The sequence below is a fragment of the Physella acuta genome, unplaced genomic scaffold (genome assembly GCF_028476545.2).
Source record: "Physella acuta isolate Inbredline_101_S28 unplaced genomic scaffold, ASM2847654v3 ptg000198l, whole genome shotgun sequence".
NCBI classification, from domain to species: Eukaryota; Metazoa; Mollusca; class Gastropoda; family Physidae; genus Physella; species Physella acuta.
This window is the reverse complement of record NW_026731717.1, coordinates 77,996-105,949: the sequence shown is the minus strand read 5'-3', so window position 1 is coordinate 105,949 and position 27,954 is coordinate 77,996. Positions and strand designations below refer to the sequence as shown.

At 39.4% G+C, this 27,954-nt stretch overlaps 1 protein-coding gene across 14 annotated transcripts in view; it reads left to right on the top strand.

The window, feature by feature from the left end:
- Positions 1-27,954, top strand: part of LOC131937034 (CUGBP Elav-like family member 3-B) — a 164,146-nt gene that overhangs the window by 61,070 nt on the left and 75,122 nt on the right. For all 14 annotated transcript variants that reach the window (XR_009386150.1, XR_009386147.1, XR_009386149.1 and 11 more), the window contains one exon: positions 15,134-15,262. Coding sequence is in view for 10 of the 14 variants with exons in the window: in XM_059294220.1 (XP_059150203.1) it covers positions 15,134-15,262 (129 nt within the window). In the remaining 4 variants the exon portion in view is untranslated. The remainder of the gene's footprint in view (positions 1-15,133; positions 15,263-27,954) is intronic.

Below are 27,954 nucleotides of genomic sequence, written 5' to 3'. Positions count from 1 at the left end.
AGTAATATTAAGACTAATGTGAATAGGATAAAAAAATTGAGTGATTTAGGTTTAAGTTGATGTTAATGTTGGTTTTGTTTAGAATTACTAGTGTGCGCGAAGGCACACACATATGGCTTCCCACAAACGTTAATTATATATCGAGACTACATTATGTCCGACTTTAACAAACATTTTCTGAAGATGTTGACAACTTCAGTTTTGAAAAAAAAAAACTATTTACAAACTCAACCCAAACTCTTCAAACACACGGTATACTTGAATTTTCCTTCACTGCTAAACACCAACCCAGTCTGTCCACCCCCACCCCCTAACATAACTGCTCACACATACATTTTCACCGAAAAGGACCGTAAGGTCTGATTCTCGCTTACAGTTCTAGACTACCCCCTTCCCCCCCCCCCCCCCCCCACCCTACACACTCTCCTACTAGTCCAAAGAAATCTTATTTATACAAACATGAATATAAAATCCCCCACCATCGCAGTCAATCACCACCCGCCCCACCCACCTCGTACTACTAGTCATTCTAGTAGAACCTTCCCTACACACTCTCACACCCTCCTCCCCCCCCACCCAAACTCCCCATCCTCAACACACACACACACACTACCCACCCCAACACACGCACAATTTTCGTCGTAATAAAATCAGGACCAGTCCATCTAAAAACCAAGAAATCAATGCACAGCCGCTGCCGGCGAAAGTGAGCTATCCGAACAAAGCTAGACACGGGCGGGTGAGCAGTGTTTCGCCCGGACTGTGTGCACGCGCATGGCACGTGTTTGAGTGGGATCTCAAGGCTGAAGGGTTTAAATTGAAAGAAATGGAGTTGGTGGAGGTAAACAGAGGCCAAATTCAGGGGGGGGGATGTTCATGCATGGGTGGGAGGGGGGTATATCAGGGGTGTTCTTCTAGGGGTGGGGGGATATTTTTCAGGGGTGTGTTCCTCTTGGGGTGGGAGGAGGGTATATCAGGGGTGTGTTTCTTTAGGGGTGGGGGGGATATATTTCAGGGGTGTGTTCCTGTACGGGTGGGAGGGGGGTATATCAGGGGCAATGTTCCCTCTAAGGACCAAGAGTGTGTGTGCAAAAAATATGTTGTGTGCGCGGTGCTAAAAATGACTTGGGCAAGTTAATATGTATGTTTAGGCTTGCAATTAAGCAGAGTAATGAAGGCATACATTTTGATAAATTAATAGTATAATGTGTAGGACTAATAAAACGTATGCAATCAAAAGAAGATACGAATCCCATCTAAATAAAATAAAATACACAACAGAAACTTTTAGAGTTATACTTAGACAACAGGTTATTAGCTAACCTTTCAGGGGCATTTATTGCAATTTCTCGCGTCTAACCTTGCCTTGCTTGCACACCTTATATGCTTTGTTTAAATCCACATCCTCTCCAGCATTTAGATATAATTTAATTCGCATTAGATTTCCCAAATGTGTGGCTTCAAGTCTATTTCGTGCTTGTACTTTAATGCAATCATAAGACTAAAACCTCGCTCGCAATCAGCGCTGGATACTTGAAAAGTACAGCATATGTCAATTAACTTTGCCAATGAGCTAAATTGTTCATCATTTAAAGCAACTCCTGCTATTTCAGATAGTGAATTTACTGAACCTGATTTGAGTTTTTCACTGATCTGAAATTTGAAGTCATTTATTGCGTGATAATTGACTCTTCATTTGTTGTTTGTAACACGTCTTTGTACTTTACACACAGTTCTTTGATATCTTTGACGCCAAACTCAAATGCACAATTTTTTAAACCAGTATGATCAAAAGCTGAACAAAACTGCAGTTCATCTCCTGGAAACCTTACATTTAAATGATCGCAGACCGATCGTATAAACTGTGTGATTTGTCTTGTGTCGATTCCTACGTTTTCATTCAAAATTTTCTTGGCTTTATCATTCCAATAAACATCTTCACTCAGGTATTGTGCTTCTAATTTGCGTATTTTAGAAATGCAAAATTGATGTGCTTCGATATATGATAAATTATTTCGCTGCAACAACATTGATAGATTAGCTAATTCAGTTAATACATCATTAACGGTATAAAGCCAATTTGATACAGGTGTTCATTTAATGATTTCAAAACATAACAACAAACAGGATCATTGTAGTCTTGGACTTGTTCTTCACAGTAAGCAGCTAAAGCATCAAGATTTCTAACAAAAGCACTGACAGCAAAGTGACGTGACAACCAACGAACTTCATAAATTGGTCGAAAAGAAATTACATCCATATCATGCACCTTGGCCAATTCTTCAAGTGCGCCCTTTTTAACTGAAGATCGAACTCAGTGCTGTTCAACAAGATGGGGGACCTTAGCCTTCAGTAAAGCAGCTAATCCCTTTCTACGGCCTAACATAACCGATGCCCCGTCTGATGTTATCATTACCATGCGGTTCATGTCAAGTTGATGTTCAGTGTAGAACTGTGTTATGGCTGCCTCCAGAGCTGAGGCATCACATGCGGTAAGGTGAATTATTCCACCAAAAACGGTGTTGTAGAATAAAGAATTGACTGAATGAAGTTCTGTCATTGTGTTCTTCACAACCGCCTCGTTGATTGCTTCAACAAACTCAAAGGCGTAGTTCTTACTTCGCCAACTGTCTAGTATAGAAACATACTTCCCCATGTGGTTATGAATCAGTTGTACCGACAGCATCGAGGCGTGTATCCTAATGGCGAGAAGAACATTATCCATTTGGATTCGAACTTGATCCTCGTTTGACCGCTGGCGCTCATTTTGTTCAACTCGTTCTTCTCGCTCAGTGTTAGTTTCAAGTACTAGCAGCACAGAACTTACACTTCAGATGCTTCCTAATTCAACTGAAACATTCTAAGAATCTGGCGTATCGGTTGTCACTTTAACTTTGAGCCATTCCAGTTTAAACGAATCTCTCGCTTTATTTTTGCTGCATTGTTTTACCGCTTGTTACACACATTTTTCTTTTCAACATTTTCAAATAGCACAGAGTAGTAAACTTTTATTCCTTATTTACTAAACCAGTCTGTGAATACTGAAACAGTTCGATCCAGGTGCACGTAATAATTCCCAAGAATTGGATATACAGTATATAAATCCTTAAACCAAACAGCAAAAACACATCCACCTTTAGTAAAGTAGATTTTGCATCTGACTTGGGTAAACCGTCATAGTATCAGGAGGTGGGTGGGGGTTGGGTGATGGCTAGGGGCAGTGGCTATAGAAAATAAAAACTTGCATGGTCAGCTAGTAGCAACAATCCCTTTCCGGTATTAGGTGTCAGGTAAACCATTAAATCAAGCAGAGGGAGGGTCACCCAGACATCACATCGGAACCCGCCCCGCTCAATTTAGAGTTGCCTTAACTAGATCTGTGGTATGACAACCGAGGTCACCCCCTCCCCCCCAGTCAAAGATACCTGTGATTTCTGTTTATGCCCCAAAACACAAAGACTGTTCGTTTAACAAAACAGGTACTAAAAATGTCGCTTAATTCAAGTCACTGGCTACAATTTTTCTAGTGAATTAGGCTTGCCCGACGTTCTGATAATCTGTGCGCGGCATCAGAAAATGACTGCGCGGCATATTTCTAAGTGCTGCGCGGCCGCGCAGCCGCGCAGCTTAGAGGGAACACTGATCAGGGGTGTTCTTCTTTAGGGGTGGGGGATGTATTTCAGGGGTGTGTTCCGCTAGGGGTGTGATGGGGGATTTCAGGGGTGTGTTCCTCTTTGGGTTGGGGGGGGGGGATTTCAGGGATGAAGATACATCAGGGATGTGTTTCTCCAGGGGTGGGGGTGTGTTTCGTGAGGGGTGGAGGTATATCAGAGGCGTGTGGTGGTGGCTATTTCAGGGGTGTATTTCTTCAGGGGTGAAAGTACATCGGGGTGTGTTTCTTTAGGGGCGGGTGTATATAGTGTGTGTTGCTTCAGAGGTGCAGGTACATCAGGGGTGTGTTCCTTGATGGATGGAGAGGCCTCAGGGGCGTATTTCTCGAGGGGTGCGGGGAGGTAGTAGTAAAGGTGTAGGGTACAGTGGTGAGTATTTTTAAATAGTGGGGGGGGGGGGAGGGTCTGGTATACTTTGATGTAAAATTGCAGTATACCTAATACATGGTGTAGTGTGCCTGAATGGGGTAGTACAGTGTGCTTAATTTTATACAAAATTCAAAAGTATACAACGGGTGTATAAAATTTTTTATCAAGTAGTTAACTGTATAATGAAGTTAAATATGGGGCAGGGTGTAATTAGGAATTACTATATACACGTCTTTGTAGTATACGCTTTAAAGAACGCGTGGGTGTATAAGGGGATGAAGTCTTGTAAACATTAACATAGTAGGAAATGTTTACATTTGCTGTAGGTGTGTCGAGGTTAAGAAGGAGAAGCATGGTACACAGGTTTGTTTACAAAATATGTAGCCTACACATAGGTGGGGGGCAGGGTGGGGGGTGTGATATGTGGACTTAATATCTGACTTAAAAGAACTTTATTTAAAAAAAAACACTCCAGGAGAAATTTAACGTAGGGGCTAGGGAGGGAATTGAAGCAGGATGAAAAAGATAAAGGAAATAGAATCTCACCGGAGTTGTGTACCTCGCGAAAATATAAAAATAACCTCTCGAGATAAGGAAGCGATGGAGGTGAGGTGATGTCGACTCAGGGCTAACAGAAGTAAGCGAACTAGATTTTAACTGTCTTCTTATATTTGTGTTGAGGAGTTTCATCTTTTCCCGTTTCGCGCCCAAAACAGATGGGAGATAGATGTAGTAGAGTTAGTCTAATTTAATACCCTCGACGTATAGGGGGATAGTGCAGTCAGCACTATGCCCAGCCGCTTTTGATTTAAATACGATTAAGATATAAAGAAGGAACTTGAATCTTCTAGTTCTAATGTACGAAAATAGGCACAATTCTTTTCTAAATTTTATTATTAGTATTATTACTTTTCTAATTTTGGCGTTTTTATTTTTTTTCCACCATTTAATCTCAACCAATTATTAGTCTTTTAAAGATTTCGACCAATTTTCCGACCAAACCAATTTCTAAAAAATCTTTCATCAGGCTTTTTTGTGTTGAATCTGTCGGAATTTTCGTGAACTTAACACAAGAGGAAAAAAAATTCAAATTGTACCGGAAATTGGAATAATGACGTGTTTCCGGTGAGCGTCTGTGTTTTACTCGCGGTCAGGTTGATTGGCCCTAATTGCTCATCGATTTTATGTCTGTTGGTGGCTGGCTAGTTCTCAGGCCAGGGCCAACAGTGCTCCGGTGGATGGCCAAGATGGCCACAGTCGAGGGGCCAGATTGTTACAAAGGATGGCCTGAAATGTCTGTCATTCGCAAAAAAAACTAACACTGTACTAGAAAATAAAAGTATTGGGTTGATAAAAAGAAAGTTATTTTCATTTGAGAATAAAGTCGGCAAGTTTTAAGAATCGTAACAGATATTATTATTAATCACATATACTACTAGAATGGCTAGCTGTATAATGGGGGGGGGGGGGTGATGGATTAACGAATGAGGGTGGGAGGGGGGTAATTTTCATGCATGAATAAACTAGATTTCTTGGAATAGTGGGAGAGTAAGAAAAGGGCGGGGATTTGCGGGTAGTAGTGGTGGGTGGGGGGGGGGGGGATCTAGACCAGTAATTCAACAAGAATTTGTGAAATTTTTTATGACCTCTGGTATCCGCTGATGCTGTAACATCCGGTGACGTCATTCTGCGCGTGCAATCGTCAACAATTGGTGCCGGATAATGTCAGATGCTGTTTTGTCTTGGACCACCTCCCCCCTCCCCTCCTCCCTCCCATTCCCACCCCCCTACCCCACCCCCATCCCCACCCCACACGAATTACGGAGCAGGACGTGTCAGTGAACGCCCTTCCGACAGATCATTAATTTCTTCCTCATTGTCATCCTATTGTGTGTTTTTTTTCATCTCCATTTCTTTTTAAAATCCTTTTCCATCTTTGTATATTTTTTTCTTCCTTTATCTTTCATCTTTTTTTTACATCCTTTACTTTTTCCATCTTATAGTCTTTTTAAAAAAATCTTTTACATTTTCTTTATTTTCATCTGATTTTCATCTTATTTGCATCTTCTTCTGCATCCATATTCCATTGTTTTCACTCCCCCCCCACCCCCCCCCCCCCCCCCCCCGCGCCCATGACCGCTTAGAGACGATAGGAAGACAATCTTGGCCTAATGGAATCTTAAATTAATTAAAAAGAGACTTTTTCCCCATCGACCACACACAACAGAAGATGAAAATTGTTCAAGCCCAAAATTAACCTGATTTTCTACAATGTTTTTTCTCCTCCTCAATAAAACGGAAAAGCTACAATAGAAATCTCTAACATTATTTGACTAGGAGACGAATGTACAAAATCTCACAAGGGAGGGAAATTGTTTGAAGGTAGTTAAAGGGGGATAATCAGACTAAAGGGAGATAATCTAGTTAAAAATGAAAAACTGTTGAATTTAACTAGACTGAGTTGTTTTAGTTTAAGGTCAGTCAAAGACAGGTCAGATAATAAGAAAGGGAGGGGGTGCTTACTAAAAAGTAAAAATATTGCGTTATCTTGTCAAATTTAGAGAAAGTTTAGCGAAATCGGTGACGATTCAGTTTCACAGTTGAACACTCTTTATTGTGTTTAGTGTGACACACGTCAGTTTAAATCTAGTAACTCTTAATACACATTTTGAACACTTTCACAAACCCAAACGGAACACTTTATTTACCACGCTATTATATTCTGTGTTAGTATTAAGGCAAAAAATGTGAGGTTAAGTTGTTTTTTTTTAAATAGCTGAACTAAAAGTTTATAATGTCATTATTTCTACCTCGTCTAGCCTAAAGCGAACGTACAGCGTTTTACCGGAGTGTACGACAGTAAACCCTATTAACCTTATAACGACAGTTAACCTTATAACGACAGTTAACCCTATAACGACAGTTTAACTCTATAACGACCACGGCTTTGTTCCAACCCTATTAGCACCGCGTCCCCACCCGGGAAATCTACCAGCCCGACCATATGGTAGCCTGACGTCACGGTGACGTACACAAGTGTACTAAATTATTCACCCCCACCCCCACCCCTTTTTTTCACCACCTATCGTATTTGATCACAATCCATTCACATCTCCCAAACTGTCACAATTATGGGGACACACGGGGACCCCGTCTGGCGTGTAGGGACAAACCCCACCGAGACAAAGGACCAGTGTGGGATCTACACCTGCCCCTGTGCGGTTTAGTAGGGGGGGGGACATGGCGAGTGCAGGGGGGGGGGGGGGAGTACGGCATACTCTGAGCACGAACAAAGACTTGACAAATTGGGTGTCTCTTATTATACCTGGAATTATACGTCACGTGACCTACTTTCAGCCATTATCCAGGATTGACTGTAGGACCTAACAAAGACTAACTAATGAGAGCTATTTACCTTATTACCTGAAAGAAATCCCATAGTTAATTACCTTATTGTTAAAATATGTTAATCAATAGATAATTAGTCATAGATATATAACCATAATAGTTCCGTGATTTATAATTTATATTTAAACAACGACGCCATTAAAGACTAAGAGAGGATTTTTAAAAATTAAAATAGTGTATTTGAACTCAACATTAATATTTTAATCAATAGATAATTAGTCATAGATAAACAACCACAATTTTACTGTGATTTGTAATTTAAATTTAGGATACAATGCCATTAAAGACTAAGAAAGGATTTTTCAAAATTCAAAATCTTGTATCTGAGCAGAACATCACCCCCACGCCACTACCCCCACATCCCCCACCCCCTCCCGATATACTCGTGCACATTACGTTTGTAGCAAACACAATGGCACGTTTAAAAACTTCATCTCTGTTGGTGATGTCTGAGCAACACTTTTTGCCGGTCTCACCTCAGTAAACCGGTGCATGGCTTGCCCCGTCACGGTTGGCTGACTCCAGACAGGTAACGCACTCAACGGTGCGATTCACCTCTATCCACCCCCCCCGCCCCACGACCCAGTTTTATTCACATTGTGATCAAGTTCGGAGGTACGGGTGGATTAGTGACGTCATTCAACGTCACCGATCAATCGGATTATTAAACTTTCCAGTGGATTTTTTTCTGTCTTCCACCTGGTGACCTTGACCCCTGTCCATCACACAGTCCCACTTTAGTACAGCAGTCATACCAATTTCAACAACCCCCTCTTTTTCTTCCACTCCCTCATTACAAATAACATGCACGCGCACAAACTGCCGTGAGCGGTGACCAGGATAGCGCGCGTGAGAGGACCCGTAGGTTGTACTCCCCCCCCTTCTTTCCACCACCCCCCTTCACTCCCCCCGGGGACAATTTATCAGTGTCAACGTCCGAGACTGCTCTGTCTTTGTCGTGTCCAAGTTTGACCTACTCCCTGTGTCCAGACAGGTTCCGTGTAACCCTCGAGCTGATGACCGCTGGAAACAACTCCATGTGGTGTAAAGGTTTGTTGTGGTAGTTTTCTTTTTTTATCTGACGAAGACCTCATGCCGAAACGTAGTTTTTTTCTTTTTATCTGACGAAGACCTCATGCCGAAACGTAGTTTTTTCTTTTTATCTGACGAAGACCTCATGCCGAAACGTAGTTGTTTTTTTTTATCTGACGAAGACCTCATGCCGAAACGTAGTTTTTTTTTTAATCTGACGAAGACCTCATGCCGAAGCGTAGTTGTTTTCTTTTTATCTGACAAAGACCTCAAGCCGAAACGTAGTTTTTTTTTCTTTTTATCTGACGAAGACCTCATGCCGAAACAATAATCGGTGATAATTAATTTATAATTTATTGGTAGTTTAGTGCATAAGCCGTGCTAGTACATTTTTTTTTCTGTTGAAATATAACTATATCTAACTAGTTTCCGGTAATTTTTTTGTTTACATTTTTTTTCTCACTGATCTAACATATCGATCTCTAATAATAGTTCAATCTAGTGTATTTGTATGCTTGTTGGTTGGCTTTTAGATTAGATTGGAGATTAATATGACGTGTGATCGATACACCAGCGATTTAGCTTGGTCTAGTACTGAGTATGGCTAGACTCGTATAAAGCCAGCATTGGAATTGGTTGGATATGTGAAGGCCAGTTTATCCTTCATGATTTTTTTTTTCCATCCGGGATTGGTCTAATTTTTGACCGAAGTTGGCCATTATTTGCACAAAGATGGCCACTGAAATGATTAACTTACGTGAACGTTGTATTGGCCCCAACTGGCTATAGATGACTCGCTTTTGTCGATGTTGGCCCTCAACGCAGATTGTTGGCCATTGTTTCAGTATCGCATGTTCTGAGATCTCCACGATTTGCTCTTACGTGACCCAGTGTTATATTGGCTTGGCCCATGTTTGTCCTAAAAGACCATTATTTGTCCTTAGGTGGCCAATGTTATCCCAACCAGCAATTTGTTGCCCATGACTTTCCAAATGTTTACTTTTTGACGGCAATTATTTGCCCTGAATTCGCAAATTTTGTTCTGTAAAGGCCTTTGTTTGTCATTAATTTGTCTATGTTCTGCCAAAATGGCCAACGTTTACCCCGAGGTGGCCATTATTTACCCTGACTTGGCCAATGTTTACCCTAACGTTCATTATTTGCCATGACATGGCCTATGTTTGCCATAATGGCCATTATTTGCCGTGAGATGGCCATTATTTGCCATGAGATGGCCAATGTTTTGACTAACATCAATTATTTGTCATGACATGGCCTAGGTTTGCCATAATGGCCACTATTTGCCCCCGAGGTGGCCACTATTTGCCCCCGAGGTGGCCAATGTTTGCCTCCCGGAGTTGGCCATTGTTAGTCTCACGTTCCACAAATCCCCACCTGAATCATTAATCCCGTGCTTTAGGTCCCATTAGGTGAGTACACCCCGCAGTAATCCGGCACTCATCGCACGTGCACGATCACGGACGCCAACAACGCCGCACCGGCTAATGGCCAGCACGTGTTTCCCGTCATCCCCCGCGTTTTACGGGGAGGGTCACGTGACCTAATGGGAGAGGGGGAGGGCCCGTGGGGGTGGAGGGTAATCCAAAACATTGACTCTATCTTACACCTGTCTTATACGTTTGGATTAGGATTTATAACACGACTGGGTTTAATCCAAGCTAAGCCTAAACGTCATTTTTTTAAACACTTGCTAAAATAAATACGTTAAGCTACGTTACCCCATTTCTGATGAAGGGTTATTTCAAGCTTTTAAATAGCTTTATATAACGAATCTAGGCGTGTCTATTTTTTTTATACTGCTAAAACTGCAGCATCCTATCTACACATCGGGGTGCGCATGCGTGGATAGTGCCTGCTGTCACAATGGGGTAGGGCAGGCTTGCTATCTATTCTTCTCTTTTTAATCTTGGCTGTCGTATGTCATTACCCTGATTTTATGTTCTGTGATGGGCAATCTGATTGCACAGAAATAACTCATAAAAATAGCAACGAAATTTTATTCTTAAATTCATTCATATAGTAATACACACACACATACACACACACACACATATATATATATATATATATATATATATATATATATATATATATATATATATATATATATATATATATATAAAATACAGCATGAACCTTGTATATTTGTGTGTGTGTTAGTGTGTGTATGTAAAACAAAAAACGAGCAAGTCCATCTATATAAATGAATATATCCCAAGGCGACGGGTTCGATATTGACGAAGGGAGAGGGGGAATATAAGAGTTCATTTAGAACTGGGAATCTGGCTTTGAAGTGTGTTGTCGCCCAACGTTCTGTGTGTGTTTGTATGTGTGTGTGTGTGTGTGTGTGTGTGTGTTCCCCCAATGTGCCCCCATAGTGCTCGCCTCCGTGTGTTTTAATGAAATGCTAAAATTAGAATCCTGGTTTTTCAAGCCCCCCCCAGCCCCACCCCCACCCTAACCAGTTAACTATCGATCTTCCCCCTACCCCCTTCACCCGCTTTCATTTACCCCCCCCCCCTCTCCATCCTTCATGCGTTTTTTGCCCTCTGCCAGTCTTTTTCTTTCCCCCCCCCCCAATTTCAAGTCAATTTACTGATGTCACTCCCCCACCCCCACACCCCGACCCCCACATGTCAGCTTTACGAGATTACATTGCTACAGTGTCTGAACGATTACATTGTATGACGCCATCGCATTACGCCACATGACCACGTGATCAGCTAACGCGCGGTTCTCAAACACCGAATACACGTCTCCTCTCTCTTTAATGTATTTAACGACTTGTCATTTGGTATCTTACCGTAGAAAAAAAGTACCCTCTTTCACCATTTCTATTATTGTATATAATTATCGCACATTTAATTTTTTAAATATAATTTTTTATATAATTTTTTTATGAAAATCGCATCGCGAATAAAGGGAAATAATTAGAATTTGAAATTTTTAAAAAAAATCCAACCGTGTTGACAAGGGCAATTTTATACAGAGCAAGGGGAAAGAAGCGAGGTAATCGATGGAAAGAAAACCTTCGCCCTCCGTAATTGCCTGCTCTTTTTTCTTCGCCCTCACACACGCCTTGCGTGAAAGTCCAGAGCGTGTGATTTATCGCCCTTGGTTGTCAATTAGCCAAATTTTGATGATCAGATTCCGAGAGTTGGGGGATATTGGAGAGGTCATGATGAAATCCTGGGATAGAATTATCCTGATTTTTTGTGGGATATCTTAGAGTGTAAGGAAAGATTTGGGGGGCGGGGAGAAATAGTAGAGATGGGAGGGGGGGATAGAAGATAGTTGGGTATTAATTTATCATATTCACGATCTTTTGAAATGCTAATGTAATTAAATATGCAGGCGACCCCGCTCAGCTGAGGTCATGTGTAGGAAGAGGTCATGGGGTTGGGGGGGGGGGGGTGGAAAGGCGACTGAGTATTTAGTAGACCACGCGCTTACACAATCGCAGGAATATAACTCAGAAAATTATTTAAAAAAAAATAATAAATGAGTTCATATGCCGAGGTCACAGAAATAAGTGAACTCTACTTCACTTGCCCCATAGACCGTCAGGTTTGAAATGGAAACTTTTACTTACTTTCATATAACAAAAACGTATTCTTAAAACAAGAGCAACATAAATCTTCAAGATCTTAATTCGTACAATTATTTTCTTTTTTTTTTAATTTTAATGCGAAGTTCAACAATACAAGCACTAAAACAATCACAGGAATATAACTAAGACATTAGCTATTTCTATAATTATATAGATCTATACATTAAAACATTCTTTAAACAAGAGCAATATTATTCTTACGAGATCTTAACATCACTTCATACAAAGGCTGTAGTATTATTAATTTTTATGCGAAGTTCTACCGTAAAAAGCGGAAGGTTATTTTTTTCATGGTCCGGTATTGATTAAGATGGCCTCAAAGAAACGACGAAATGTTCGTTGATTAAATCGATGAAAGGAGGCTGGGAAGATTTAATGAGGGAGACATTCGCTGGAGTACATATCTGAAGAATAATTACCTCCCCTCCATTCCTTCACCACCCTACCCTCGCTTTCATTATAACGTAGTCCGTCATAATTAGAATTTTTTCCTTCCTTTTCAAAAAGCTGCTCGTAAAGGGAAATAATTCTTTGCCCTGGCCAGTTTTATTTAGACCTGGTGCCAATCTGGCCGGTAAACGAAACATGGCGGCAAAGTTTCAGGGTGTTGCAAAAGTCAAACCTTCTCCTGTTGTTTCTTTATTGACTTTTGTTTTATTTCTACAAACAAATTAATTGTTACTAGATTTTACGAAAACGTTATACAATAAATTTCTATTTTTATTTTTTAAATATTTAAAATGTAACATGTATATCATCAATCTCCCATTTGCGACTGTCCTATTTATGGAATTAGAAACTACGTTATGAAAAAAAAAGATTTATGTTCAGCTTTAAAACGAGTTATTTGAATAATCACACATATAATCAATCCGAAAGTAATATGACCTAAAGGTAAAAAAAAAAAGGAAAAAAAAAAACCAACAAAAAACGCAATAGTTGACGAAAGTTGTCAAAGTAGAACATTCAAGTGCGGGGGGACGGGGAGGAACGCTGCGGGTGATGGTTGGAAGAAGAAACTCAACAAAGATATGTTGTTTTTTTTATATATATGTTTGTACGTGTGTTTATACTAAATATTATATATTATATATATAAATACACATACATACGTACATACATGCATATATAAATATATTAATACATACATACACATAAATACATCAATACACACTCATACATAGATATATACGATTACAGAACGTATTAAATAAACCAACGACCGACCGCCGTATATTCCTGAACTAGGCCAATCCAGGATAATTTGAGAGTGTGTTCCGACTTAATGTCTCTGCCTGCCGACACTAAACCTATAATGGGCTTAGACACACGTCTCGTTACTCTTCATTTGCAGAACTTTTCGGGAATGTTCTGCTACACTAGGAAATACGATATTGATTGATGCTTATCTTGATAAGTGTGGAAATATGGACTGCAGCAAGTCTTGCTCTCATACTTAATTGAACTAGTTTTTCTCTTGTGCTACAAAATTACTTTTTTTTAAAGATACAATTTCAATTATTAGTGTCGTAATTTTAAACTTTATTTTTAAATGTATTTAATTTCGTATATAATTGTTTTCCTTGTGCAAACATTCAGGATACACAACTCTTTTGTTCTTGAAAACTCGTTGTAATAAATTGAGTTGCTTCCCTTTGTCCGCGATCTTATTTTGCTTCCACCGTTAAACAAGGGAATTATCGATTTATTTTTGTCTTTACCGTCTCTTAGCTTCACCGCACACTCTTTCATTATTCCCTCCCCTTGGTGTCTCTTTCTTCTTTCGTTTCGTCAATAAAATCAATGGCGTTCTGTCTGGGATATTACATTTCGCTTTGCCCTTATTTCCTCTCTTCCTTATTTAGCTTTAGCCCAACCAGCCAATTTGCCATCGTCTTGAGTTCCTGTATTTCTCCCCTAATAACCCACCCCCACCCCTTTCCCTTCTATATCAAATAATTTTCCACCTCGACTTTTCTTATTTACATATTAACACGACAGTATTCACCCCCATCCACAGTACCCCCTTCCCTTTAGATCATGAACCCAACAAAACAAAGACGCTTAAAATGGAATAATCAATAACTCCTAGAGTTCAGTGTCATTTATACACTAAATTTCCTGTATCTATGTATATGTTATGCATATAGCGTTACTCCGTTTGTTACTATTAAAATTTGATCAGGTTTCTTTATGGCTGTATAAGATTTTGACCAGTTTTCTTAATGGATGTATAAGACTTTGATTATATCATGTTTTACTTATATCAGTATATATTGAGTAGCAGGTCGTGGGTAATTGGAGGTTGTTTTTTGTTGATTTTTTTTTAGGTTGAGTTTTTTATGTTTTTGATGTTTTCAGGCTTTTGATATGGTCTGGTTTTTTAAAATTTGGATGGTTTTGACATATTCAAGATTTTGAAACGGTCGATTTTTTCATATTGTCTGGTTTTGCTCATACTAAAATTGTGCATAAGATTTTCTGATGTATCTTTACATATATCTGATATTTCTTGGATCAAGTCTTGCTTGTATCACTATTGATATAATATCAGGTTTTATATCAGGTTTTTATATCAGTGTTATTTTTTTGGTACCAGGTTCTGCTATAAGTTGTGTCATTAATTCCACAAAGGCTTTTGATTTTTTCTGACTAGCCTATATTACCAATACACATTTACTTTATATTATGTATAAGCCTAAACATTAATATATAACATGAATACGTATAATAATCGAATGCAGTATAATTGTATCATTGTAAATGTCCCTCGGGCAGATGAGGCTCGTTAGCTGGGGACAGCCGCTCTTCTAGGAGAGACAACTTCAAAATCTAACAACTGCTGCCTTGTTTGTTCTTTGTCATGGTTGATAAATTCGAACAAAGTCTCGAGTTCAAACCCACTGGCAGATAAATCTCGATCCCCTTCAACACTAATAATTAAGAACGAAGAAGAAGAAGAAAATGTCCCTTCAGTATGTCTAAGGCTAACGTATTTTCCTCTCTGTTTTTCCCCTCACAGAAGACCGAAAACTGTTTGTTGGTATGTTGAACAAATCCCAGACCGAAGAAGACGTGAGACAACTCTTTCACTCCTACGGAACCATCGAGGAGTGCACCATCCTGAGAGACCAGAGCGGCAACAGCAAAGGTGAGTAGTGTTTATGTGCTCATCTCACGCGTGTGTCCGCTGATAGGTCGAGGTGGGACGTGGTGGTTCAAGGAGTGGGCGCTCACACATGTTACATAATAGTCAGGTTCTAGAGACAGATATTTGTGTTTATGCTGTTGTGTATACCACAGCAATTGTCAAACGAATGCATGTATATATATATAAAATATATAAACAAGGATAAATTGAATAATTTCTTTTTCAAATACAATTACTTTTAATATACACATTATGGATTTATCTATCTATCTATCTGTCTGTCTGTCTGTCTGTCTGTCTGTCTGTCTGTCTGTCTGTCTGTCTGTCTGTCTGTCTGTCTGTCTGTCTGTCTGTCTGTCTGTCTGTCTGTCTGTCTCTCTGTCTGTCTGTCTGTCTGTCTGTCTGTCTGTCTGTCTGTCTGTCTGTCTGTCTGTCTGTCTGTCTGTCTGTCTGTCTGTCTGTCTGTCTGTCTGTCTGTCTGTCTGTCTGTCTGTCTGTCTGTCTGTCTGTCTGTCTGTCTGTCTGTCTGTCTGTCTGTCTGTCTGTCTGTCTGTCTCTCTGTCTGTCTGTCTGTCTGTCTGTCTGTCTGTCTGTCTGTCTGTCTGTCTGACAAAGAGAGAGAGATAGTTACAGAATATATATATATATATATATATATATATATATATATATATATATATATATATATATATATATATATATATATATATATATATATATATATATATATATACACTTTCCTCATGAACCTATGCATGTAAAGCCTATCCGGTCCAATGCTCTACTGACACAATTACGTAAGACATGCAACACGTGAATGTAAACCGTAATATGGATCTCATTTCATCAGCTCAGCTCCGTTTAATTAAAGAGATGACGTCATCGTGACGGGACCACCTGGCACCCATTAAATCAGACGACTCCCCCCGCCCCTTCCCAAAAAAAAATTCCAAAATAGCGGATAACATTTATTGAAAACTTGATCCTCTAATACCCTTTTTTCTATCCCCACCCCCCCCCCCCCCTACCCTGCACTCTGCCTCAGCCCACAAACCCCATAAACCTCTTTCCACCCCCACCCCCTTTCAGTCCGCCACACCCCCCTTTTACCGTTCACCCCCCTTCTCTCGTAAGCCGATGAAGCCACTTAAAAGAACGGCCCGTGTCTTAAATTAGGCCCGACTAATCGTCTTAGTTAAGGCAGATTAAACCTCATTAGCCGTCGGTTGTTGTTACCTTTTTTTTTTTACTTCCGTCGAAAAATAAAATCAATAAATCTTTGTTGAATTGTGGTTGGTTTATATATCTCCACACCCCCATCCCTCTCACCGACATATACTTCATACAATCATATACACACACACATCTGCTCCTAAGCAATTTGTATGTTTTGTTATTCCCATCACCCCCGACCCCCCTACCCCATATGTGGCTAATGAAACTTTTTGTTACTATATGTTAAGAGACCCTTTAGTTAGTATGAGCTTTGTTTTACTTAGCATACGGTTACCAGCCTAACCGGCTATCTTTTCAACCGGTTATTCGTTTAACCGGTTATCTGTTTGTACCTTAAACCCTTTGTACCTATACACAACCAAAATCCAACATACGACTCAAATCATCTCATACATACCACCAAACTCTTACTATATATATATATATATATATATATATATATATATATATATATATATATATATATATATATATATACACTTATGTATTTATTTATTTATTTATTCTTGTATATGCATCATCCACCACTTACCACTTTTCTATATACCAACCCACTAAATTCTTAACCCCCATCCCCATACCTTCCCTAGAGACCAATTGACAATCAAACCACTGTATGCAGCATCTAATGGTAAAATAATTAAATAAACGATTTATGTTAAATTTATTCCGTATTGTTTCCCCCCCCCCCCTCCCCCCCACATGAACATACAATCGACTCGTGTGTCAAATAAAATCAATTATGCTAATTCTGCGCCTAATTTCGTATTTACTTTGCAATTAAAATGACGACGTGACAAAAAAAAAAAGAACTCTCGCATACGTAACTCTAAAGATAAATTATCTCGAGTTATTTCCCTTTCTGTTCTCCACAATACGAAGTTTCTGTTCATCATACACAAATACAATCAGGAAAGGGTGGTGGGCGGTTGTATTATCTCAGTTTATTGTTTTAAATTTCAAAGGTTCTGTGTTTCATATTTCCAGATCTCACGATTATTTGATCTTTCAGTAAAAAAATAAAATAATTATTCAGCTCTATGTAACTTGAATATGCATCTTTTTTAAAATGTTGGATAATGAATTCACACGACTTAAATTCGCTGAATTGTAGCTATATCTCAACATCAACATATTGATCGTCGTCGCTATTTAAATAAAAACCAATTGCTTATTACTATCGTTACAGATATTGTATTCTCTAGCTTTGAAGATATTCCCCATCAAATTCTTGATGCATTTTCAGCACTGATATGCCCCCGTAAATTTTTTCTTGTAAATATTTGCTCGGAATTTTTTCCCTCCAAATTTGATTTTTTTTTTTTTGGACTCGACCAGCCTGGAGTCGAACCCAGGACAAACACGTGTGTTTATGTTGCGTGAACGATTAATAAATATTATCCCCAGCATCATAAAGACAAATAATTAGACGAAAAGGGGAGAGAAGCGAAGGTCAGGGGACGCAATCGCTGGATCAGATAACGAAACCACTGGGGACTTAATTCTTGTAGAACATGAAAATGTTAACGGTTATGATGTTGAACATGAAAATGTTAACAGTTCTGTGTAGAACATGAAAATGTTAACAGTTGTGATGCAGAACATGAAAATGTTAACAGTTATGACGTAGAACATGAAAATTTTAACAGTTCTGTGTAGAACATGAAAATTTTAACAGTTCTGTGTAGAACATGAAAATTTTAACGGTGATGATTTAGAACATTAAAATGTTAACAGTTCTATGCAGAACATTAAAATGTTAACAGTTAGATGTAGAATATGACAATGTTAACAAGTCAAGTCAACAGTTATTATGTAGAACATGAAAATATGAGCATTTACGATGTAGAACATGACGATGTTAACATTTCTGTGTAGAGAATGAAAATGTTAACAGTTCTATGGGGTAATGGCAGGTTTTCGACATAGCCTCGAGTTCATGACCCAGATTTGAATACTTGATCAGTCTGACTACGCCGCGACCCGTTTGTCTATTTCTGGCATCTCCACCCCCCCCCCCCCCCCCCCCACACCCCCTGGAACTACCTCCCGTCTAATTAATTTTTATGTCTGCATCATTTTATTTTATTTTTTTTAATTTAAGAACGAGCTGAGATTGTAAAAGCCTCATGTAAAACATGTCGATAACTAATCAGTGCCTCATTTGTCGTCACCCCTCCCGTCTGGCAATGGAGTGAACCAGAGCCCCCCCCCCCCCTCCGACCACCAGCAGCACCCCCACCCACCCTTTCCTTCCTGCCTTACACACGTCTGTCTTTGAAAGTGGAGGACGGACCCAGATCACATGACTGGCAGTGATTGACACAACCCCCCTACCCCCATGACTTGAGAAGTTGACTGAACCTGACCCCCCCCCCCCACCCCCAAATAGTGATTGACCCAAACCCCCCTACCCCTCAAGATTTTGGAATTTTGACTGAGACTGATCCCCCCACACACCTTTAACTATTGCAGTGATTGTTACAGACCCCCCCCCCCCACCCCTACCCCCAAAACTGAACCCCAACTCTGGCAGTGTTTGTCCCAGACCCCCTCCCCCCCTCTCCCTTGTGTAGTGGACTAACCTCCCCCCTCCCTTGTGTAGTGGACTAACCTCCCCCCTCCCTTGTGTAGTGGACTAACCCCCACCCCCTCCCTTGTGTAGTGGACTAACCCCCACCCCCTCCCATGACCCGTGCAGTGGACTGACCCACATGCGCCACACGTCAGCGGTGACCTGGATACCAGACACCAGTTCTTGACCTCATTCCGTCTCTAACGGGGACATGTTGGCCGGTAGGGTGAGACGGGGGGGGGGATGGGGAACGTGGGGGGGGGGGGGGCTTTGTTATTTCCTTTAAAGAGATAGAAAAGCTTAAGTTGAGTGGGTCGTAAACACAGAATTTATTGCAGCGCAAAGATGGCGGATCTAAGACAATGCAACGTGTAGGAGTTAATGGGCAACAGGACTTAAGGGGAGCGAACCCGTGATTTTATATTTTTGTTTTGTTTCAGTAAAGTTTGTGAGTTTTATACTAATGTCTTACCGCATACAATATTAAAGAAAAAATAAGCCAAGTATAGAACTGGCTCATTAAGTTATAATTTGTGGGTTTTATGTATTTAGTTCCACAATACTAATGTCTTACCTCATACAATATTAAAAGGAAAAAAGGGCCAAGCATAGAAAAGTATAGAACTATGTTGTAAATGGCGGATGATCCATTAGGAGTTGAAAAAGACGTGTTAGCTCTGTTTTCTGACAGGGATTTGAACTCGGGTCGTCGCCTGGTACTTCTTGCTGTAGTCTACTGTACATAGCATGTATAGGCGTAAAAATTGATTGATTTATACTAGTTTAGTAGTATTGTGTTAGACATCAACATTAAAAATACAATAATGATCAGGCATAATGTTAATGTAATAAAGGGAGGCTACACAAGACCTTAAAGGGAAATGACTCGCACTTTATATATATATATACATATATATATATATATATATATATATATATATATATATATATATATATATATATATATATATATATATATATATATATATATATATATATATATATATCACTTTTTTTTTATTCGACTGTCAGTTTGGTTAAGATAAACTTGATTACATTTTTAAATTAAAACTTAATCAGAAATATACATTTTTTATTTTACCCCGATGAAATCCATTTTTTCCCCGTACAAATATATTTGTTTTTTTCAACGCATTAAATCAATACGCGTCCGTCTAAATTCATAATGTATGTTTACAAACCCACAGACCCGTGGAGGTTAGCAGACGTACATAATGTTCACTGCGTGTGGATCCCGTTACCACAAAAATAAAACTAACTCGCAAGTTCCGGTACATGCGCATGGGTATGCGCGCGCATCGGGTAGGTCTGGCATCGCGACTTTAAGACGGCTGTATTAAATCCAGCGCCGGAGTAAGAGGAGACCCCCCCACTCCCTGTGCCTCATCGATCCTGCGTCTTGCCGCGGTTCCGTTTCAGATTTCTGCCCCAGGCCCCCCGGGCTGGATCGATATGTGATGTCTTGGAATGATGGAGGGGGGGGGGTGAAAGTATGATGGGGTGGACGGCGGGGAGGGGGGGGGGGAATGGAAAGAAGTGGGGTGATGCTCAGAATCCAGATATTTCTATATTTAGACGAGTGGTTCTCAAGTAGATATACTCCAACCCCTCGCCTCTCTTTTCAAGGATACATGTCTGTTTGACGCGTCATATCTTGTAAAATGACGTCTTAAATTGAGATCACGCAATACACATACTTATAGTATGCGTATATGTATACACATACGTGTTCTTATAATAAATTATTGTTTTCTTGAAACATCAGAACCACTGTTTAAGACGAGTGACGTGTGAAAGATGTCTGTGTTTGACTTCACGGACGTACGCCTAAAAATTTCTTTTTTTTTTAAATCTTCGTTCTCTTCCAAATTTCGATGTGTTTTTCTACACTATAGCGAGATGGGGTGTATGGAATTGTTTGTTCATTGCTCGTGATTTTATTTTATTTCTTCAAGTTTTTATACAGGCGAGGGTGGGGGATTATGGGAGGGTTAGGTTGGGAGAGGGGGTTGTCAATACTGCACGCGTCATTAGTCAACCAGCCAATTTGTTAAACCCTAATCTAAATACTCATTAACTAAACAGTCTAATCATTAAAACAACATTTTGTAAAAATAGTTTTTTTTTGTTGTTTTTTTTAAAAGATTTTTTTTAATTATTGAAAAAAAATTGTGTTAGCTTTTAGAAACGGGGGAAGAGGGAAATGCATTTTATTTTTTATCGGACGAGTCCATTATTCAACAAAAGTAGGGGTGGCTGGATGATATTGGGTTTCTCCGATTCACCTGTCCATTTCCTCCCGATCTGTTGCTTGACTGACTAGCATTTGGAATCCTACAGTGCCGCGTTTGGCGGACTATATAAGCTGGGAATATCCGATTTCACAGAATATATTAAATATCCGATTTCCCGGAATATATTAAATATCCGATTTCACGGAATATATTCAATATCCTATTTCTAAAATGTATTATATCCGCTATACCATGATATATTAAATATACGCTTTCTCGAAATATATTAAATAACCGTTTATTTTAAACATATTAAATATTTCTCAAAATATATTAAATTTATTTAATAACTGCTGTTTTTTAAAGCATACTAAATAACCGATTTCTGCAAATATATTCATTATCATCTTTCTCAAAACCATTAAATGCCACCTTCCACAGATTATATATCAAAACACGCTTTTTCAAATTACACCAAAAAAATGTCTGCTTTTTCGGCGTATCGGAAAAACTTGCTCCAAAAAAAAATAACAAAAAATAAAAAATAAAAATAAAGCTAGTAGCCTTTCAGTCAAGACGCATTCATTATAAGCTTAGCCACCGTCAATTAAATACCCCCATGGTCGCAACACATTTAAATGTCAGTTTAGCCGAATTAGGTTAAGTCCCAGCTTAGCCGAGGTACTACTTTTAAACATCCGCTTAGTCAATGTTAAATAAAAATTAATTCTTACTCACCTACCCCCCCCCCTACCCATACCAACAGACGTTTTTATTTTTTTTAATGTCTGGGTTTTTTAAAGTTAACATTGTATAAGATGCAGTGCCGGATCAGTCTGTGGTGAAGTTGGCACCGACCCAAGGGCCCTGTACTTTTAGTAACTTCGGTGATACACACGTAACATGTATCATAAATTTGTTTCGCAAAAGAAAAATTAAATTAAAAAGCTAGGGTCGGGGTTTCAATGCTCTACTTTTTAACAGACCCCAATCATTTGATCCCGTATTGGTCTTATATCAATGGGGACACCAGACAATTTGGTATATAAGGCCATAGAATCTCTGCACTGATAGGGGCCCCAAAATTCTAATAGCAAAGACCATAGTAGCCTCACACATATGAGGGCCCCAAAATTCAAGGTTCGAACTCGCGTCTTCGTCAGATTGTGTAGAAGATATACACACGTAACGAAAAGCCACGACCTTGACCTTTCATCTCCCGCAGACACCCATCACGCCACATACAAGTTACGTGGTCGTAAGAAAAGAAAAAAATCTTCTTTTTTTTTTAATTTTTCATCAGCGTCAATCTTCCTTTTTTTTTTTTATCATCAGTGCCAATCTTCGGGTCAGTTTTTTAAAAAAAAAGTTATTATTTTCTTATTTTATTTTTAAAAATTTTTTATAAATAAAAAAAATAATGTCCTACTCTTTACCAATTCCAGTCCTCACGGAGTCGACACTGTTTTCATTTCATTTTCAGGTTAAACTCTCCCACCCTCCCTATATTATAAGTTCTTATACATTCCCCACACCCCCACCCCACGGCCCCGTCACCACCCATTTCACGTAGTTTGCAGTTGTAGTTTCAAATAAAGCCGGCGCATTGATTGGAATGGGGAGGGGAAAGACGAGTCCATTTCCCCGTGATGCCCGCACAATGCGTAGGGGTGGAAGGATCATGAGTAAGCTCTGTCTGCAAATCGGAAGACGATTCTGGAACCCTTGTTTGTATCGATTTTTCTGTGACGGGCTCGCGGGGTCTGTTTTTTCTTTTCTACTTCATCTTAATCATACGCGTGCGTGTGTTAATGCGCGTGTGTGTGTATGTGTGTGTGAGAGATTTTTTAAAGCGTTTTTTTTTTTTCTTCTTCTTGAACCGCCCCCCCCCCCTCTCCCTCCACACTCATAACATGCCGCAACAAAACGATGTCATGTTATTTCGTTTAATTGGACCGACAACCTGACAAGCAACTGTTGACAAATACAATGAAGACGACTGGCTTTGTGTTGTTTTTTTTTAAATAGAATTTTAACAGTTTCTTGTTAAAATTTGTTTCCTTTTAGAATTAGGACGTCGTCTTTGTTAACTTTTTTATTTTTTATTTTAGTCTCTAGTGCGGTAGGCTTTTTTTTTTTTTTTTTGTCTTTTGCTTTAAATTGGTTTTAATAGCAACCTGAATGAAAATAGTGGTTGGGTTTGTGTTATTGTAAAGTGGTTGGGTTCTGGATTGTAAAGTGGTTGGGTTCTGGATTGTAAAGTAGTTGGGTTCTGTGTTGTTGTTAAATGTTTGGGTTTCTATTAATAGAAAACGGTTGGAGTTTCTGTGTTGATGAAAATAGGTTTAAGTTTATGTTGATAAAAATGTCGATGATTGTGTTTAAGAAAATTTCTTTATTTTAGAAATCTCCATCAGCTTGTTCACTTAGTTGTGTTTAAACACTGACGTATATTTCAGATCTATTCCGTTATGAGGTACCCGGCAGCGATATTATGCTGTTTTTTATCTAGAGTAGTACACTACTTGATCACACACATACACGGACTATATGTTTATTTGTTTCGAAACCCGAATGTATTTCATTAAGGTTTTCTCTTATACGTTACAAAGGCTAGAAAAAAAATTGGATCACGAAAATTTAAAATTATAGACTAAGAATAAAGAAAAATCACGAAACAATAACAATGTAACAAGTATTAATTCTGTGTCTTTGTCAAAAATAAAAAATAAAAACTAGACGGATGCAGACTTCGCATTGTTTATGTTAAAAAACAAATTGGTTAGTTATTAAATTCTTAGATTAGAAACGTCTATAGGCCTACAACACAAGGTATAATCAATTTTACACAATCTGTTCTTGCTAATGTAAGAATACAAAAAGGAAATGAGAAAAAAAAAATGAATTCATTGCGTCTGTTGTAGTTATAAGATCAGAACGTTGATGAGTTAATTAATTTGTTTCCCCCTACCCCACCCCTTATCACCACCGCCTAACATGTCGCCAAAATTAGGACACAAAAAAATTAATTAGAAAACAAGTCATTTTGTCTGCTGGACGCATCTTTAAGAATTATCGCGGTCGTGCACGAAGTCCAATTTTTTTTGTACTCCGGAAATAATTGGGGCGGGGGGGGGGGCGCCAATAAGGAGGGGGGGTCGGTGGGAGTTCTTCGGAAATTATTGGGGTGGGGGGGAGGTCGCCAATAAGGAGGGGGGTGTCGGTGGGAGGGGAAGACACGCCAACAGCCGGAAGAATGCAACAGAGACGACATTACTCACGTCAACCACCCAGGCTCCCAGGACATTACACTTACGCGGGAGTTGCAAACAACGACACACAAAAATCTCTGGCCTGGTTTTAGGTTTGGGTGAGTGAAATATCGCCCTGGGGGTGGCTGGTGTTGTGTGCAGCGGGTGCGATGTGATTTGTTGTTGGTGGTGCTAATTTCTGAGAGATTGGTTATCAGTGGGTGCTTAAGGTGGGAGTGGGGTTGTATATTAGTAAACGACGAGGTCAGTTTTTTAGGAATATTTTTTTCTTTGATGGTGGATTGGTGTGTTGGGGGATTTGTATGATTGTTGACTTGTGTGATAATTAATTGATGTGTGTGAATGATTTACTAGTATAATGACGTGTTATGTGTGTTGGGTGACTTTAATGGTGACTCCTATGATGAATGTTGGGACTGCGTGGCCTAAGCGGTAGAGAACTAGTCTGTTAACCTGAAGGTCTCGTGTTCGAATCCAGGTTCCAGTCTGTAGACCGTCCTTGAGTCCACCCAGCTCTGATGGGTACCTAACTCAAGTTAGGGAAGGTAAAGGCGACTGTGCAAAGTGCTTACCACATCTTCCCTTCATATGCCGAGGTCAAGAAACATAAAACTCTACTTCATCTGCCCAATGGATCGCTAGGTCTAAAGAGGATTTGTGGTTTCAGAACTTGACGAACTCTACCTCCTTCGTCTTTATTTTTTTAACCATCTGCTTGAAATTTAGACTACTTGGCTCAATTATACCTGTCCTTTCCCATAAATCAAAGAAACAAAAAAGAAAATCCTGAATTTCGATAATCATTTTCTTCTTTTTTTTAATGATCGTAATTTTTTTTCTTAATTATAACAAAATAACTTCAATAATTTCACTAGTTTGTCATTTCTCTTTTGTACTCCCCCCTTTCTACGAAAGACAACTCTAACCTATTCCTATTCGTGAGTTACCGTTCCTGGGAGGAAGCCATGATTGATTCTCTGCCTGCTGTTTCCTAGCCTGCTCGAGATAGACGGATGTCTAATATTAATAATAAAAGAATAATATTCTCAGGCAAAATCCTCGTCACCCAAGTTATGTTAGAAAAAAAAACATAAAACATGAAAATAAACAGATAAGCTATAAAACACTTTTTAGTGGGGGTATAGAAATTGAGGAGAGTGTGTCGTGAGGAGGGGGTGTTTTTTTTTCTCAACAGAAATCAAAATAAGGATGAATAATTAAGATGACCAAGGGGAGAGCATCCAACAAAGAAAGTTAAGAATATTGAGTTTGACAGGCAGCCGTGCCAATAGACGTTCATGCTAATTCGCTGGTCTTGCTAAACAACGCTCGCATCGTGTATACAGCTATTGATTGTAATCTTGTCTCGTCATACTCCCCCACCCCCATCCACACCCCTCCTATCTCACTCATCCTTTATTTCTATACAGAACCTCCCCCGTTCCACCCCCCCCCCCCCCATCCACACCCATCCTTATCTCACTCATCCTTTATCCTTTATCTCTATACAGAACCTCCCCCCCCCCCCCAACATACTTCTTTTTCTTCTTGTCAATCATATTAGATATATTTTTATTGTCGCCCCCCATCATTGCCCCCCCCTCCCCACCCCATCTAAGTTAAATAGCCGGCTTGATTTATCAAAAGCTTTTGTGGAGTCGTGCCAAAATCTCTGTGGGGCGATGGATAACTGGAAGCGCCCGACCCGACCCCCCCCCCCTAACCTCCCGACCCCCCCCCCCCTAACCTCCCGACCCCCCCCCCCCCCCACCCCCCCAGACACACACGCCGTAATTTCCAGCCGTATAGAGATTTCAGACAGAGGGTGATCTTTTTGAGTTGCCTGTCCCCGGTCGAAAGTTTGGTAAAGTCCATCTAGTTTTTGGAAGGGTTGTTTTTTGTGGTCCATTGAAAAGTGTGTTGTAAACACACCTGTTTTTTGTGGTTTAATTGAAAAACGTTGTATATATAGTTATAACTTTTTGTTGTCCATTCAAAATTGTGTGTAAGGTATAGTTGTTTTTATGGTCCATTTGAAGGAAAACGCGTGTTTTAGGTATAGTTATGTTTTTGTGGTCTATTTTAAAGTGTGTTTTTGGTACAGTTATATTTGTATGGTCTATAGTGTGTTTTAGATAGTTATATGTTTAGGGACTATTTGAAAGTGTGTTTTAGGTATAGTTTCTTTTGTGGTCAATTAGAAAAGTATGTTTCATGTATAGTTATGTTTTTGTGGTCATTTTTTTTGTGGTCCATTTGAAGGGAAAAGTGGGTTTTAGGTTTAGTTATGTTTTTGTGGTCCATTTGAAGGGAAAAGTGGGTTTTAGGTTTAGTTATGTTTTTGTGGTCCATTTGAAGGGAAAATTGGGTTTTAGGTTTAGTTATGTTTTTATGGTCCATTTTTATGAAATGGCTGTGTTATATTTATTGGTCCATCTGAAAAGGTGACATTTCCGGGTGTACTATTTGTTGATTTGTGAAAGATATATTCAGAATGGAGATGAGTTATAGGGTCAGAATGGGGGGTGTATATTAAGTCTGCCTAGGGACCGTATTCTCATGGTCGTTCGAACTCAGTGCCCCTGCTGATGAGAGAGGGCTAGGGAAAAACGTCCCCTCCCCCAGGAATATACCCAGCGTCTCGCTTTCAATCGCAGAGTTCATATTTCCCTGTGTATATTGTACAAAACAAAAAACCTCGCGTTTGGACCTGGTGCCTCATTTCACATGCTTATCCCCATAAGGGAATAGATTAGGATTCTCCCCCCCCCCCACCCACCTCCCCACCCCCCTTGTTGGGCTACTGTGTCATGTGACAATCAGGGAAACTCCAAGCATTTGTTTGGTTGTTGTTGGGATGATGATTTTTTTTTGTAATGTTTATTTCCATTGGCGCGTGCCAATACGGCTAGACCAATCGTTGTGTTTGTGTCGCCACATATACAAAGTTTCTTTCACAAGGAGGGGGAAAAAATGCCCCCCCCCCCCTCTCTATGTTCCCTTGTTCCTTGTTGTTTTCACCACCAAGGGGAATAAGTAAATAATGAGGGGTTGGTTCTCGCCTCGCTGTGAAATCAGTCAATTCTGATGTACCAATCTATTCAAACGTGTTAGAAATTATATGAATGATATATTTATAAACATATACAAACATTACACATATATATATATATATATATATATATATATAGTATAACAGTTGAAATACAAATGTATTTAAATGATCTGACGGGACAAAATAAGACCCTCCCCCCTCATCAATCCAACTACTCCATCTAAATTAAAATATTATTTATATATATATCACATACACAATATCATTTATACACACACACATATGTATGTATGTATGTA